This window comes from Panthera tigris, chromosome A1 (assembly GCF_018350195.1).
Source record: "Panthera tigris isolate Pti1 chromosome A1, P.tigris_Pti1_mat1.1, whole genome shotgun sequence".
Taxonomy (NCBI): domain Eukaryota; kingdom Metazoa; phylum Chordata; class Mammalia; order Carnivora; family Felidae; genus Panthera; species Panthera tigris.
The window spans coordinates 176,923,248-176,941,058 of NC_056660.1; the positions used below are offsets into that span (position 1 = coordinate 176,923,248).

The following is a 17,811-nucleotide window of genomic DNA, read 5'->3' on the forward strand; positions in this document are numbered from 1 at the left end:
TTCATTTAGACTTGTTGAATTACTTTGCCCTTACCACACTGCAGAACGATTCGTAATTTATCTGTTTATATGTCTGTCTTTGTCCCTAGGCTGTGAGATCCTTCTGGGATGGGTCAGAATTGTACCGGGACCTCAGGGCCTGGCCCGCCTAACGCCTCGGGATGGGTGGACGGTAGCTACAGCGAATTTACTGAATTCGCTGGTGAGGGCACAGAGGAGGGATAGGAAGAGGGAGAGAGAAGCAAGGAGGAAGGAGAGAAGAGGGCAAAGCAGTCAATGAAATACAGGCTTTGGCAGCAGACAAAGCAGGGGATGCCTGAAGAGCCAATTCACTAACTGGGATGGAGATTCTATTGTGGGAAGTAATCATTTGTTAGCTTAAATAAACCCTTTTCCCTCAATTACGTGTGCTGGAATACAAGGTATTGACTCGGCCTGGGGAGGAAAGCAGAAGCTCAAACCCACCACCACTTCATTAGCGGGCACTAATTGCCCCAAGGCTTAGGTCAAAGGTTAGGACAGGATTAAAATTGACGGTGAAAACAAAAGCAAAGCCTTGACTCCTGGATTAGCTAATTGCTCCTCTCTTCTTCCTCTAGCCTGGCTTTTAATGGCCGTGCTCTCTTGGCTGGCAGGTCCCTCTGCCCAACAAAGCCTCTACGTGCAAACCTCCCCTGGGTAACCTGAACCCTCATTACACTCAGGCCCCACCCCAGACTGTCTGGAGGTACAGAAAGCAAGTGCTGGAATGTACTGGAGGTTGCAGGGAGGAAGGGAGTTGAAGCAACTTGGCAGAGACTCTGTCTTCGAAACCACAGCATTAGATGAGCACCCACTGTGTCCCAGGCACTGTGCTAACAGCTTCCTAGGAACCATTTCGTTTCACTCTCAGGAAGCCCTGACATTCTCCACTAAAATGAACCCAGGCTCTGAGAGAAATAGCTGATCCCTGGGTGGGGGTGGGAAAGGTACAAGATGACCTGGGGACATCTTGTCACACCAGGAAGCAAAGAAGCCATCAGAATGCTAGGGCAATGACAAAAGAAACACAAGAGCCACCAGAAGGAGTCCTCGCTGGCCAAAGGTGGAAGAACTTGACCTTCAAAAAGAATAATGACTGCTATAGATTGAAAGGCATTAAATAAGTTTTTTTAACGTTTACTTATTTATTTTGAGAGAGCGAGCACGTGCAGGGAAGAGGCAGAGAGAGAGAGAGAATCAGCACAGAGACTGATGCAGGGCTTGGACTCACAAACAGCGAGATCATGACCTGAGTTGAAACCAAGAGCCAGATACTTAGGGTACCTGGGTGGCCCAGTCAGTTAAGTGTCCGACTTCAGCTCAGGTCATGGTCTTGAGGTTCCTGAGTTTGAGCCCCACAGCATCGGGTTCTCTGCTGTCAGCACAGAGCCGGCTTCAGGTCCTCTGTCTCCCTCTCTCTCTGCACCTCCCTGCTCACATGCACGTGCTCTCTCCCTCTCTCTCTCTCTCTCTCTCTCTCTTTCTCTGTCTCTCTCAAAAATAAATTTTAAAATTAAATTTATAAAAATGCATCAGGGGCGCCTGGGTGGCTCAGTCAGTTTAGCAACCGACTTCGACTCAGGTCACAGTCTCATGGTTTGTGAGTTCAAGCCCCACATCAGGCTCTGTGCTGTCAGCTTAGAGCCTGGAGCCTGCTTCAAATTCTGTGTCTTCCTCTCTCTCTCTGCCCCTCCTCTGCTCATGCTCTCTCTCTCAAAAATAAAATAAACATTTTATATATATATATATATGATGCTTTATATATATATATATATATATATATATATGATGCTATATATATATATATATATGATGCTCCACCTAAATAAGCTTTTGATAATTCTCATGGTGGTACTAAAAAATGCATCGGTTATCTTTGGAGGATAACAATTAACTAGTTATTCTGAAAAGTGGTAAATACAGAGAAAGAATCAAGCATCAAGCACCTGTATGAATTTCCGAATGAATTGCCTCCTGGGGTAACTGAACAGTTGATGGAGGAAAGTTCTTAGTTCATCGAAGAATCCCATTTAATAAACAGCAGAAATGAGAGAATTAGGAAATCATTATCTTGCCACCCTCCAGAAAGAGAGAATCTAGACCAAGTTTCCTCAACCTCAGCACAACAGACATTTGGAGCCAGATAATTCTTTGTAGGGGGACCCTGTCCTGTATGTTGTGAGATGTTTATGCCACAGCACCCCTGGGCTCTAGATACCCACTGGACGCCAGTAACAGACCCCTGGTTGTGACAATCGAACGTGTCTCTGCACATTACCAAGCGTCCCGGGAGACAGTGCCCTGCTTGGGAACCACTGATGCAGGCCACGATGCTCAATGGCTGCTAAAACCACGAGGTGATATCTAGAAGGAACAGAACCACACCTGACTCTTTAGAGCCCCTGGGGGTACTTGCGGAAGGCGGGATACCCACTGCAATCATCGGTGTCCATCAGCTTGGGCTCCCGGCCTTCTCATCAAAACAGAAACCAGGGTGCCTGGTGGCTCAGTCAGTTGAGCAATCGATTTCAGCCCCCGGTTGATGGGTTTAAGCCCTGAGTGGGGCTCTGTGCTGATAGCTAGCTCGGAGCCTGGAGCCTGTCTTTGGATTCTGTGTCTCCCTCTTTCTCTGCCCCTCCCCTGCTCACGCTGTCTCTCTCTCTCTCTCTCTCTCTCTCTCTCAAAAGTAAATAAAACATAAAAAACAAAATAAAATTTAAAAAACCCAGAAACCCAAGGCGAGTCTTGTAGTAACATCCCTGGGCTTTTGCCGACCAAGTTGCCACTCCTGTATTGAAATCATAAATCCTCTCTTGGCCCCTTTCTGTATTTTTCTGGCAGCGATACTCTCTCCAGCCAGGTTTTTGTACCTGCTTCTCCTTCTTCCACCTACGATGCTTACTCCTCCCACCCCCATCTATTCCTGCCAACACGTTCTCATTCTTCGGGTCTCAGCTTCCATGACTTTTCTTCTCTGACTCCCCTTTTGCACTATGCTTGTCCGTTGTGTCACTTGTCACAGCGTGTGGTCAATGTTAATGGTCTGTCCCCTCAATAATACTTGCGGGGACAGAGACCCTGCCACATTCATTGCTTTATCTCCAAGGAACCCAGTATAGAGTAGGCACTCAGCATAGCAAGAAAGAAGGAGGAAGGGAGGCATGACCTTGCGCTATGTTAGTGCTGCTGTGTGCTCTTGGCTGAGCATGGGAGTGTGACTGACTGTTCACACATGTGCAGATCAGGGTGCACGTGAACACAGATGCACGTGTGCCGTGCAGGAGGGCCACTCAAAAATGGGACCCTACAAAAGCCACAGCCTTGACCCTCTTACTTCTCTCCCCTCCCGGCTGCAACCTCCCACCACGCCGCCTCACGTTTCCCAGCTTCTGCCACACTTTGCTGGGTTTTTGTTCCTCTTTGCCTTTGCACTGCTCTTCCTTCTGCCTGGGCTGCCCTTCCCTGTTTTGCAGTTAAACATCATTTCAGATTGTCAGAGCAGATTGAACTGCCCTTACCCAGTTCATCCCCTCGTCCTCTGTGCATCCAAGACATCTGGGCCTCCACCTATACGCTCTTCTCTTGCTGAGTTATAGTCCACCTGTTCGCAGCATTCAGCTGGGGGCTCCCCAAGGGTTATCTCTCGGGGCACCTGCAAGGGACTATGTTGTGGCACCTCTGTGCTCACAGCTGCAGAAAATAGGCAAGCAAGCCAGTGTTTCCAGATTGAGACTGCACTGTCTGTGCATGGGTGCAGAGCGTACAGATGCATGGATTGGTCTAGAATGGGGTCTCCACATTTTTTTTACTCATAAGCCCCTTAAGTAATTTTGAAAACTAGATCTTTTCGGTAGAATCCATGCCACGCACAACTAAATTCATCTACATTTAATAAAAATGCACTGAGAATGAACAAATGAACAGGCGACGGCAAATAAGAGATTTACACCCAAGGAAAACATAAACGTGGATTTACAGTAGCCAGTAATCTTTCCGCAAAAGTTAAATGAAAATATTTCTCCTACCGGTCTGAACAAGTGTTCAAGAATATATGAAACACTAACTTCCATCTGAGACAAGATATTTTACTCAAATATGACCTGTAGGAAGTAAGTTTGGAACATTTCACCTATTCCTATTTGAAATTGGGCAAAAATACTCCACAGAGACATGGACCAAGGAAAGGATGGATAAGAAGCACGAGGCTCTTTCTCATCACTGAGAATAGCGGCAACATAGTAGGGATGCACTTGGTCTACACTTGTATTTCCCAGGCTGCTTTTTCCAAATTATGAATGTTGTCATTCTAAGATGGTTCAGTAGATAGATAGATAAATAGGCAGATAGGTGGACGGATGGGTGAATGGATAGACGGACAGACAGATAGATGGACAGATGGAAATTATCTATGAGTTTGTATCCCCTGAATAAGTTACTTCCATTACCAACACTCCTTAGTTGTGATTGAATTCCAGAACAACATTTGCGGAATAAAGGAGGCAAAGTAATTAAAGAAAAATCGCCAATACATCTTGCTGTGCAATATACCTGAACTCAGAATAAACCACCATGATCCAAAACGAAATCCACAATTTGCCCTGTTACAAAATAGACCAGTATTAAGGCAGGGGAGAGCATGAGGACTTCCCACAGATTCGTGGCACTACGACCAAAGGGAGCTCCCCACACTCTCATCCCTTTATTCCATGATCTGGGCTTCCCTACACTCCAGGCAATGCCCACAGTGAGATGCAGGCAGGGTAAGACGTGCACTTTCTTTTCTCTCTTTCTTTCTTCTTTCTTTCTTTCTTTTTCTTTTTCTTTTTTTTTTTTTAGTTTATTTATTTATTTTGAGAGAGAGAGAGCACAAGCAGGGGAGGGGCAGAGAGAAGGAGAGACAGAATCCCAAGCTCCGTACCATTAGCACAGAGCCTGATGTGGGGCTCAAAGTCATGAACCCTGAGATCATGACCTGAGCTGAGATCAAGAGTCAGACACTTAACCGACATGTACCTTCTACTCTAAAGTAGAGGAGGGACTTTGTAGAAAGGGTGGTGAGCGGGGGAGCCTGCCGACCACAGGAGCATTCTCCAGTAGAACAATTCGGGGGAAAGCACTCAGGAAAGTTGAACATCTGTACGTTGATTCCCACAAGATGATTGTACCCATGGACCTCTTGGAAAGCCCTCACATAGCCTGGAGTGTACGGGCCCCCAGTCTGAAGTCCCGAATGAGAATACATAGCATATGGTGATGGTGGGGAGAATGAAGGCAAAGGAAAGGGGTAAACCAGTGGTCCTTAAAAATCCCAGGCCAGCAGCATCAGCATCCCCTGGGAACTTGCAAATTCTTGGGCCTACCCCAAACCTACTGAAGCAGAACCTGCAGGGGTGAGGCTCAGCAATCTGTATGTGAGCAAGTCCTCTTGGGACTCTGATGCACACCCAAGTGGGGAAGCATTGCAACATATTTGTCTTGCTTTTGCCCCTTGGCTTCTGGTAAGAACACTTCCATATTCCTTTGGGAAACCACCCCTTCTTTGACTTACAGACCTTATAGTTAGTTGGGTAGACTGGCCCATGCCTCCCTCACTCCAGCTCCAGGGGCCGGTGCAGGATGTACACCTGGTCACTTAAACTAATCTGTCCCCCTGATCGCAGTGATTGATTCAAAGATATGCAGGAGAGAGAACTGATCCAATGAGAGTCAGCCCCAGGACTTGTACTGGAGCCTTTGGGAAAGATATGTTTTCTTACCTCTAAAGTTATTAAGCCAGTAAGATATGAGCTTGGAACTACAGGGAAGCCCTCCTGAGAATGAAACCAACCCAGAAGAAGGCAGAGAGAGACATGCTTGGATCCAGCTTTGCCTGAAGCCCGATGCCTGTACACATTTCTGTTACACAGGCCAATACATTTTTTTATCGGCTTAAGTCAGTTTTCATGTGTTTCTGTCACTCGTAACCAAAAGAATCCAGAATAACACAGGGACAGAAATAGAGGGTTGGGAGGAATGGAGAGGTAAGACACTAGAAAACAACAGACCTAGCTTCAAATCCTGGCTTCACTACTTAGTAACCGTGTGACTTTGAATAGGTCATTTCTCTGATCCTCTATCCTTATGTAAACCAAGGTGACACTAACTCCTCAGGGGGCTGCTTTGGGGCATAATAATAGTCACGTGCAGGATTTGGGAAGTCAGATGGCCTTGAGCAGGTGACTTCCCTTCTCTGAGCCTCCGTTTCCTCATTGGTAGGAAGCAGATAAAAATAGCTGTCTCAGGCAATTGGGGTGAGAAATAAGAGGGGGTAAAATGCCCACACACAGCTGGTGCCCAGTAGATGACAATTAGTCCTGCGTGGGGCAGGCAAACGAGACTTCAGTCTGTGACAGTCTTTTAAAATCAGCCTGGGCCTCTGACCCAGTGGGTGACCCACAGCCTGGCAGCTACAGAGTGGTCAGCCTGGGAGGCCGGAACATTGAAAGAGTGGCTTCTTCCGCAAGCAGAGGAGGTGGGCAGAAATTCTAGCAAGTGCTAATTAGGTCTAAGTAGCTACCCCAAGGAGGGGAGGAATGTCTGATTAAGCACTGGCCTGCTCTGCAGGGGGCCACACCCCCGGGCTACCTGCCGCCTTTCCTGCTTGCCAGAGCTGGAAACCTCAGCCAGGAGGCCAGGCAGTTCTGGGACAGGACAGCGAGGGTGAGCCTCACCGACATCTGGTCCCAACTCCCCCCCTCTAATGTTTGTAACAGACGCACTACCTAATTGCATAGTTGGGGAGCAGCCGTCACATCTTTCACACCTAATTCACTATTGTTTCTTTGGAAGCCCCAATCCTGTGCCTGGGGAGGGAGGGTTCTGCCCAAGTTTATGAGGCTTTCAAGCCCCGGGCATCCCAGCCCGGTCTGATTAGGCTCCAGCTGTGCAGGCAGCCAGGAGGGCATCTCCACCCCAACTTCCTGCACTCAGCCTGGGGCTTCACAGCCTCCCCCTACCCAGGCTCACCTGGTTTGGCAGGAACACCCCCAGATACAGCCTCTCCTGGTTGTCATGCCCTCCCCACCCACACAGGAAGGACACTTTATTTCCCTTGCTCCAAGTTTTGGGGCTTTTTTGCCCTCTCCACCCCCAACGAAGGGACGAAGGCAAAGTGGAAAGTGGGACCAGGGAAACCTGGGTTCAAATCTCACCTCTGTCACTTTTTACCCAGGGACCTGGGGCCAATCACATTCTTTTATAGGCCTCAGTTTCCCCATCTACGAAATAGACCTCCTGACACTTATCTTGCCAAGTTCTTGTACCAGTCAAATGAAGTCGCAGTAATAGCTAGGGTACCAAGAGCTCACTGTGCACCGGGGACCATCCCGAACAGGGTGGGTGCAGAGTGCTAGGATCATGAGTCCATCTAGATCAGATGACCAATAAACATCACTTTCCTCTCTTAGGCCAGTGGTCAGAGGATGGGTGGCCATAGACGGAGAAGACTGAATGCAGACAATGGCCAAAGGTGGGGCAGGTAGAGAGAGCACTCTCATTCTCAAACCCACTTCTCTCCCTTTTGGGGGCCAGTCCCACTTTGCTTGCATGCTGACCCCGTGAAGTGCTAGGGCAAAGCTCCATCTTTCCTCACTTCTGGCACTTGGGTCACATGGTACCCCGATGGGGGGAAGAACAGAGGGGTGGGGTCTGGGACCAAGAAACCTCAGCCCTCTCCTCCTGGCCCTCTGCTTCCTTGGGTCAGAGAAGCAGATTTGGGAAGGATGCTAAGAGGGACCAGACTGGCCGCTGAACTGGCGCTCGACCTCCCTAGAAGAGCCCCCACTCATCTCCCTTTGCCATACTCCATCGTGTTTATTAATCACTACCATCACTATCCATTAGTCATCTAATGGGCTCTGTCATAGACTCGCTGGGTGCGCTGGAGCAAGTCGATCTCCCTGTGTCCTGATTGCTTCCTCTCTAAAGCAACGGGGTTGAAGGGAAATGGAGAGAGAAGGCTGCGGGTGAAACACCTGCATGGGTGCCTCCCGGCTCTTACTGGGCAGGAATAATCCACAACTCTTTGCTCTGCTGTCTCTTTTGAACAGTACATTGGCCCTGCAAGGTGAAAACAATTGGATTGATGAGGGATACTACTCAAGGTCACATAGCTGGCAAAGGGCCAAGCTGAAAATAAACTCAGGGGCCATAGGTCCCAGATCCCTGTACCCTCTGTGACACTGACATCCTGGAAAGGATCCAGGGGAGTAGGAGAGGAGCTGTCATCAGGGGCCTGGGAATGTGGTGTATATCTGCCCCCTCCCTCTGGTGGTTTGGGAGATGATGGACACCGAGACAGGAGTGGGGAGGCGGGAGGCGGGCAAAGACGGAAACCCTGGACAGGTGCCAGGAGCTCCAAGCTCTAGGAACCAGACAGACCTGGGCTCACATCCCAGCTGCATCATGAACTATCTGTGTGACTTCAGGCAAGTGACTCCACTTCTCTGACCCTGCTCTATAAAATAAGGCTAAAAATGCCCACCTCAAAGACTGTTGGGTAGATGCAGTAAGATTGTGCTTGGTACATAATAGGTGCTCTGAAAAGGCTCCCTACTCAGCGGGACCGTGGAAACACTCGGCTCCTCCATCAAGTGAACATCCTCCGACCTCATCCGTGTTGGGAAATCTTCCCACCAGTCCACTGTGCCTGTCGTTAACATATGTCGCATTTGCTCCGGATATATCCAGAAAGCTCCGTCTAGAGGAAAGCGAGGCTGGGCCCACACCTTCCCCGCTGGAGGGGCAGGAAAAGAAAAGAACCACTGGCCCCATTGTTCCGGGAGGTGGAGCAAAGGTAGGGTGTTGGGTGGGGGAGACGCCTGCGGCCTGTAAGGGGGTGGGCAGAACCAGCAGCAGAAGGTGACCCAGGGTAGCGGTGAGAGCCCAGGTTAGGGCATCAGGCAAGCCCAGCCTGGGAACTGCCACCCTCCTTCACAGAGTAGCCAGAGCAGTCCCTTCACAGTGTAAGGTATGCCACATGTGGTCCCCCATCTCACTCTGGATAAAAGCCCGCGTCAGGGAGCTCCCGAGTGCTCAGTGCCTGAGCAATGTGAAATATGTTAATGACAGGTACAGTCTTGATTTGGGCTCAGGTCATGATCTCACGGTTTGTGGGTTCAAGGCCTGCCTCGGGCTCTGCGTTGACAGCTCAGAGCCTGCTTCGGATCCTCTCTCTCCTCTCTCTCTGCCCGCCTCCACTCATGCTCTCTCACACACACTCTCTCTCAAATAAACTTAAAAAAAAAAAAAAGCCAAGTCGTGGTCTGGCCCTCTCCAATACGCTGTTTTCTCCCCCATTCACTATGCCCTACCCCCCTGGCCCCTCCTTATTTCATGACAGGCCTCCAGGCCTTAGCACTCTCTGTTTCCTCTGCCCAGAATGCTCTTCCCTTCAGTGTCTGCCTGTACCCCCCACTCCAGAGGCCTTCCCTGAGCACTCTATCTAAAATAGCATTCCCATCCCCCACTATCCCCTCACCCCATTTTATTGTTCCCTATTTTGTGATTTACCTCTATCTGACATATTTTTATCTATTTGGTTTATTGTCGATCTTCCCCAATGGAATGTAAGCTCCATGAGGGCAGGGGCTCTATCTCTAGCCCCTGGAACAGCATCTGGCACAGAGTAAACTAAACACATTTCTTGGATGAATAAATAAATGATCGATTGAATGCTGACTCCACGATTTTCTACCTTGAATCGCTTTGGGCAGGTCATTTCACTTATCTGGAACTTCCGGTGCAAAAGACAGTGCACACCCATCTCATAGGGTTATTGTTTAAACTAAATAACAGAGTGTGAAAGGAACTGACACATAGTAGGCGCTCAATAAATGACAACTACCATCACGGTTATTATCACCAGGTGTCTCAGGCTCAGTCACCCACTCACTGAGTCCTTGGACACATTGATGGTCTCTCTGGACCTCAAGAGTACCCATGTCCCACACCGGGATGTATGGTGGATGCCCAGGCAGGGTATGTAAAATATCCAGCAGGGCATCTGAAACACAGGAGGCATTCACCAGGTGGCAGCTACTGCAATCCTGGAGAGTGTAGGATTTGGACACCAGCCCCAGCACTTTCTTATTCTGTGACCTTGGGGAAGCTGCTAAATGTTTCTGAAAAATGGGTATAATGATAGTATCTTCCTCGCAGGTTGTCCTGAGGTTACAATGAGATGGTGCACCTGAAAGGGCTTCACAAAATCCTAAGGAAATGTGCTGTGACACGCGGGACAGGGCCCAGGGATGGGGAGGGACCCTGATAATGCAGGGAGGAAGGACAGAACCGGGAGTTGTGCTTGACCCGAGCTCTGAGGTATGTTGCAGAGGGAGCACACAGTTCAGAAGCCAAGCCCCGATCCAGCCAGGAGTCCTTTACCAAGATGCTCCCACCCCCCTCTTTCTTTCCTCTCTGTAGGGCCTCACTGGGGACTTCTGGACAGTTTTGGCAGGAGGAGGTTTCAAGGGAGGCAGGTGACAGCAGCAGGACCCCACAGAAGGCATCTTCCACTTCAGTCAACCTCCTGCCCAATCTGCTTCCTACCCCAAGACCAACCCGGCCTCTTGCCTACATCCTGGCCAGGCCCTGGGGAAGAAGACCTAGAAGAAAGTTTTAGAGGCAGACAGACTCCTTACATTCCAGCACATGAGAATCTAAGGTCTTCAGAGTGGACCTGGGCCCTCTGACCCCACTGCCACCAGATGCAGAACAGGGCCCCGCTCCCTCCTCAGCCCGTTTCTGGCAGAATCCCAGATACCAGCTGCACAAATGACTCCAGCAATAACCCCTAGACTGCAAGCTCCATGATTTTTCGTCTGTTTCGGTCTTTGGTGAATCCCCAGTACCTAAAACAGTCCCTGGCACTTGGTAAGGCCTTAATAAATATAGGTTGAATAAGTGGTTCCATCAATAAATGAATGAATGAAGCAATGAATCGGTGAATACGTGACGTTCCCTGCAGGCTGGAATTTTTCTGGTATGTTCTTTGATACATGCCCAGTACACAGAATAACACAGGAGGTGCCGAGCAAATGTATGTGACCCTATGACTGGTGACTCCTTGGAATGTAATCTCTCTGAAGGCAAGGATTTCCAGAAGTAAAGATCTCTTTGTCTAAGGCTGCATTCCCAGGGCCTAGAACAGTGCATGGGAGCAGGGTGGGATGGAAGCAGAGGGGAGTTGGTGGGGTGGGGGCGGGGGGGGGGGGGCGGGGAGTGAATCAGTGAATGAATGAATGAGTGAGGCCCCAGCTCTCAGCGCAAAGACCAAGAAGAATGAAACACAAACAGGCCACCCTGCCTGAGCTCTGCATGCCTCCCCTCGCCCCGCCTGCCACCACTCACCTCATGGTTTTTTAAATAATTTGTCGATTGTTTTTAATTGTTGAGGCAGTAATACTTGGTTCATGAAACTGCAATATACAGAGAGGTGAAATAAATAGCTTATATATATATAATATATATAATATAGCTGGTTTTAAAATATTCCCTTATCATTGGTGTACTAGGTCACGTGAGTCACGGAAGGTCGATAGCAGCATCCTCCAGAACTGCGAGCAATGCAGGGTCACTTGATTGGACGAGGCCGTCTGTCGTCGGAGGTCGGAGGTCGAGGCGCCGAGAATTCCCGAGGGGCACGCCTTCCCTGCGCGGTGTCTCGGGACAGCTTGCAGCGGACAATAAATAAATGACTGCAAACCAGAGAGCGATTTTTGTTGGAGATTGGGACAGGGATGGGGGATTGGAGAAGAAAGGGAGTGTGGGGGTGGGTACTACTTTCTCTTTGTTTTTCTCTTTTTTTCTTTTTTTCTTTTTTTTTTTTGTTTTGTTTTGTTTTTGTTTTTGTTTTTTTTTTTTTGTTCTTTGCTTTCAGAACCTTTGGGAAAAAGGACTTTGGTTTCTCAGAGTGTCGTTTTCCTCATTCAAATCCTCCTCTGGGGACAAGTTTAGAGTTGTCGGTTCCTAGAGAGAGACAAGCACCTGTGTGTTGACAACAGTCCCTTCTCGTGAGTCTTTTGTCATAGACAGGGGGTTTCAAGTCAACAATAAAATCCTTATCGCTCCCCCTCCCCCCAAGAGTTTTGGTTCAGTTTTTGTCTTCTTTTAAACACAATGTACAAAAATAGAGCTTCTTCCTAATTTTTCATGTAAAAATATTCCTCTGATGCAGTTCTCTGTGAGTGTGAGTGTGGGCCTGGGGGCAGCCTGGGGGGCTGCGGTGGGGCCAGCCTAGCCTGGGTGCGTGGGGCGGATCCGCCGGGACCTCTTGGTCACCGTGGTGTACTTGAAGGGCTTCTGCAGCTCTGCCTGTCCCTTGGGGTAGCGCTTCATGAAGTGCACGTCCTGCTGGTTCTCCCGGGTCTTGGGACCCTTCCGTGGCCGCCCCTTCTTGGTGAAGCCCACGTACCAGCCAGAGTATTTGGCGGACATCAGGGCTGTGTAGTTGTTCTCCAGGACCTTCTCAATGAACACACACTCCTTGCTGGTGCCATCGGGCTGGAGGAGGCAAGAGAAGAAGGAGGTGAGACAGGGAGGGTGGGTGTGAGGGGCAGGCTGTGTGGCCCGGGTACAGACAGGTGACTGAGGGTTGGCGCAATAGCGTAGAGAGGGCCTGACCTGAGTAACTTCACTTCCTCGGTCTGTGGAGTGGACTTGTCATATTGGCCCCTGCCTTCTTCCCTGCCAGCCAATTAGGTAATAGATTCCCTCGTCATTCAGGAATCCAGCCCTTCCCCACTCTCTACCCTACAGCCAAGGGCTCCCACCTCAACTCTGCTAGTACACGAGACCCAGACCTGGCCAATAAAACATTCCTGTGACTGGGGCAGAGCTGGGCATGTGGTGTGAGCCATCCAATCAGAATGTTCCTAAAGACCCCTGTATAAGCAATCCCCAAACACATAGGCTGATTTAAACACGAGGAAAATGTGAGGCTGAAGCAAAGGCAGCCATTTTACCACCATGAGGAGAAACGCCATCTGACAACAAAGCCAACACAGAGAAAGTGAAGCCAAGACGAAGAGAATGAGAGAAATCAAGTTCTGGTCACATCCTTTGGGCTCTGGACCAAGCAGCAGCTGCAGCTCATTACCTCACTGTGATGTGGGCCAATAATGTCTCATTTCCTTTAAAGTAGTTGAGATTATGTTCTGTCACTTGCAACAGAAAGAGTCCCCGCAGATGTGCACAAAACCTGATACAAAGTCAGCTACTGCACTGCCACTCAACCCCACTGCCATATAGTTAAATTTCAATTCCATTTAATATGGGATATGGTGCATTTTAAGTGTTTGGTGTGAAGAGGGGTGGGGACCTCCAAAAATACGAGTTTTTACATGGCCAAACGCCAAAGCCTATGCCCTTGGTTCTGAGACTGCAGGCTCCCGAGCAGATGTGTGAACTGCCCAGGAGACAAGGGATGCCAGGCAAGGAGTCAGAAGTTGAATCGACTCGAACACTTCCTCACGTGACCTCAGGCTAGTTAATTCCACTCTCTAGACCTCGGATTCTTCATCTTACCAAACTGGGACGGCGACCCCTGCGTCACAGAAATGTGAGGAATGACGCTTGTAAATGAGCCTCATACACAGCAGGAACTTGCTAAACTATTTCTGAAAAGCAGGTGGTTCAGATGGTTCTGGCCTCCCTCCCTGGATCGGCTCTGGACAAAGGATGGTGGGAGGCAGGGCTTTGAACCTCCTCCCCGAGCCGGCCGGACTGGTCCATGTAGAAGAGTGGGAAGTGCACAGAGTTGGAAGGCCTGAATTAGCAGCACTTGAGTTTCCAACTAACATCTCCAAATTTAGGCCGGGCCCACTCCTCGTTACGGACGGATGCCCCGCCAAGTTGGAAGCCCAGCGGTCTGGCCGTGCGTGGAGACTGAGGTGCGAGTTCCAGCCTTTTGTTTGAAGTGGAAAACAGGCTGGAGCTTCCAGGAACGTTCACCTTTGAGTGGAGGGCAGGCTCGGGCCCTGCAGACAAAGTGCTGAACTTTGCAGAAAGGGACAGGCAGGGTAAGAAAACATTGTCTGGAGGATGAGATCCTTCGAGGAGGCTGCGGAACGGGCAGGGGGTGGGGCCGGAAGACATGTAGGACCCAGAAGACAGTGCGTGTCGGGCAGCACGGGGTGGGGCTGGGCAGTGAGGAACTCTTGTGAGGGAAGTGGGGCATATGTGCAAGGTAGACGGGAGTGGTCTCTGGGCCCCCCATGGATAATTCTGGAAGCTGCCTATCCAACCTGGGCCCAGGTCCTTTGGCCAGTCTCCATGGAACAGTGACAGCAAACTGAGCAAAGCCTCTACCGTGCTGTTTCCCCATCACAGAATGCCTGCCACTGCCTGGAAGACTGCTTTCGTCCTCCAAGGTTCCACTCAGTAACCACTTCCTCCAGGAAGCTTTCCTTCACTGCCTTCTATCTCCCTGGGCATTTCCTCTTCTTCCTTTAAGACTCCATTCAAGTATCCAGTTTGAGTGGATTCACGTACTCCATCTTCTTCCCTTGGCACCCATTCCTCCTCCCCCGCCCCAACAGAGCAATTCCATATCTGCCTGCCTCCTCACTAGCCCAAGAGCTTGAGCAGGTCAGGACCACTTGTCAGCTGCCCGCAGGGCTCAGCACAGGTCCGGGCACCCAGAGCATTTGTGGTCAAACGAATGAAGGGTTCTGGGATAGACTCACCAAAGGGCTTTCCTCTAAAAGAAAGTAGCCTTTGTGTCCCAGACCCCTCACTAATGTCCCAGAGACAGTCAGTCATGAGCCGTGAGAGGCCCTCCTGGGGGATGTGCTGAGAAGGGGACACAGCGAGCAGAGGGCCAGGCCCACTTGGTCTCCCTCCTCATTCATTCACTCATTCCTTCAGCATTTATCGATTGTCAATTATAGGCCAGACATTTCCACATGCATTATTTCATTTAATCCTCTCGACTTGCTGAGGTAGACTCTCTCTCTCTGTGAGAAGAAAAGGGTAAAAGGGCTTGCCCAAGGTCATGGGGCTTGTAAGAGGCAGAGCCGGCTTTTAACCTGCATTTGCCACTGCAGCTCATTTCCCCTCTGCCCAGTTCTGGAGAGGTCCGTGAGGAGAAAGGGTATGGAAGAGCGGGCACCAACTATCAAGGCACCTCACCTCCCCAGGGCCCACACAGCCACCATCAGCATGAAGCAAGGTCTCGGATGTGCAAGGAGCTAGCACATGTGCTTGTACAGGTTTGGGGTTACTTATGAGAGCCGAAATTCCCAGCACCCGAGACCTTAGGAGCTCCTTGGGGGGAGCCATGGTGCCAGTGACGGTCATAAGTCCCCCCCATGAACTCAGACATAGCAGATATGAAGTTAAATGGCAGGCTGCACCTGGGCTTGACCCTCACCTCTGCTCCCGACTACCTCCAAGGTCCTGCTTATTGCCTGCCAAGGTTTTTTAAAAACAAACACAAAAACAAAAACCCGTGCTTGGGCTTCACCCCCAGAAATGCTGACTCAATTGGTTCGGGCAAGGCAGATCATCAGTGTTTACGGAGTGAGTGAATATCCCATCCCAGGACCTGGGTGATTAAGTAGAATTTGAGCATCTCTCCCTGCCCACTACCTCCAACCTCCTCCTTTCCAAACCGGAGTCCCATTCCTTCTATTTGATCTGAAGACCGAATCCTGACGACATCATTTGGCCCCTAGATCCAGTCTAACTTGAAGCCACAACTACCCCCTGGACATTTTAAGTTTTGTCAGCCAAAAGAATTCCTTTTTTGCTTAAGGCCTTTTGAGTTGGGTTTCAGTCATCTACAAATGAAACAGTCCTCACAAAGATGGGGTGGTGGGCAGGGTACCCCTCTGCCCTGAAAGGTCTGGGGCCGTATGTTGCCTCAGCCCAAAGAGGGTTCACCAGGGATCACACAGGGGATTGGGTTGAACAGTCAGAGACGGGGAGGTGGGGGGAATGCCTGGCACACAGTGCTTCATACTTAGCAACTGTTTATGGAATGAAAGGGTGTACTCCTTCCCAGGAGTGGGATGGTTGTGGGGTCCAGAAAGGTGACAAGAAGAAAAGGGGCTGCCTGAGCACGCAGGGGCTCAGCACAGAGACTTGATGTGTGATTGTTACAACAGAGAAGCTACAGCCAGGGCCCAGAACATCTGAATGGTCTCTGTTGGGGGCTCAACGCACGTGCCCTACCAGGGCCAAAGACAAGGGTGCAAGGTTGGCACCCACGGCCAAGACCACCCAAGAAAGCTATCCTGTTAGGCCACTCCAAAGGAGCCAGAGCCTAAGCTGAGGCCACAAAGGTCCTCCTTCCCACAGGCGAGGGAGTAATGTCATGGCCTGGCTTCAAAGGGAAAGGGAAGGAATATTTAACAAGTGCCAGTAAATGCCAGCATGATCACTGCCATTTTACAGAGGAGAACACTGAGGCTCAGCAGTTAGGGCACTTGACTCCCCGGCCTGACGTGAATAATTCTGGCAGTAGGTTAAGACCAACCTCGGAAAGCATGAACTATTTTTCTACTTCTTTGGTGGGTGCTTCTGAGAGGCCAGGTACACACAGCATGGATGGCTGGACCCAGAATCAGCCCTCGGTGAGCTCTCAATCTAACTGGGAGGCGTAGGCACACAAACGTGACAACTCAGGTTAGCAATAGGTGACAGAGGACTGTGTGAGGGACTGTGGGCTCCAGGGTGGGTGTGCTGTACGAGGGGCCAGGGAAGCAAGAAGCTGTGGAAGGCTGAGCAGGACTCGGGGCAGATAGACAGAGGGAAGGGCAACCTGGGCAGAGGGAACGGCTTGTACACAGCCAGAAGGTCCGGTCCAGGGGGGTGGCAGTTCACAGTGTTATGTGTCTGTGGCTTAAGAATGTGAGGATAGGTGGCAGGGCTGTGAGGCCAGGGAGACCCCCCCGCTCCCAGGGCCTTGTGTGTCTCCCCAGAGAGTGTGGCCTTTCTCTGGTAGATGGTAGATGGTGCGGACCCAGGGATGGGTTTTGACAGGAGTTGGGGTGGAGGACAGGGGGTGCGCTTTAGAAAGCTGACGGTGGTTAGTGGGCAAAGGCAAAAGCCTGAGGCTGGCAGCCCTGGGGCAGCTGGGGCAAAGTATGAGGTCAGAACAGAGGCAGTGGCAGCAGTGAAGTTCAGAGGGGTAACCCCAGGACCTTGGCCCCTGACTGCCTAGGAGGCTGTAATGGAACAGCACCCCAAGAGCCTGTGGCTTTTTGCCCCCGGGGGGGGGGGGGCGGGGAGAGGCAGTAAGGGGAGCTGAGCTAGGCAAAGGCCAACAGGGGGCCTGCCCAGGGCGATCCTGGGGCAGGTGGATTTGGGGGCATCCTCGGGGCCAGCCCAGAAGACGGACGCCTGCACGGGGATGGGGGAAATGCCGCGAGGCGGGGGGCGGGAAGGAGGGGGCCTTCCCTGGGCTGCGCCGAGCCGGCAGAGCCAGCGCCAGCTGAACCGTCCCCAATATTAATGACGGGAGAGAGGGCGAGGGGGCAGGAAATCGGAGCCGGCTCCTGTGGAAGCGGTGACTCAGCGGCCAGCCGGCGGGCGGGCAGGCGGGCGGTGGGCGGCCGGCGGCAGGGAGCGGGGCTGCTCTTTTGACCCCAGCACGGCCCTCCTGGGGTCAAGCTGCCGGGAAGAGCGCAGACGGGATGGGGGGGGGGGGCGGGGGCGCGGGCACCGGGCACGGCGGGCTGCCGCGCGCCCCTCCTGGAAGCCGCGAGCAAAGGAAGCCGAGCGTCCAGCCGCGGGCAGGTTGGGCCTGGG

The 17,811-nt window shown here is 51.0% G+C and overlaps 1 protein-coding gene across 1 annotated transcript in view; it reads right to left on the reverse strand.

Moving 5' to 3' along the window:
* Nucleotides 1-11,441: 11,441 nt before the first annotated feature.
* Nucleotides 11,442-17,811, reverse strand: part of FGF18 (fibroblast growth factor 18) — a 32,059-nt gene continuing 25,689 nt past the window's right edge. Inside the window, exon 5 of the mRNA XM_042959814.1 lies at nucleotides 11,442-12,561. Coding sequence (XP_042815748.1) covers nucleotides 12,295-12,561 — 267 coding nt within the window. The 3' untranslated portion in view covers nucleotides 11,442-12,294. The remainder of the gene's footprint in view (nucleotides 12,562-17,811) is intronic.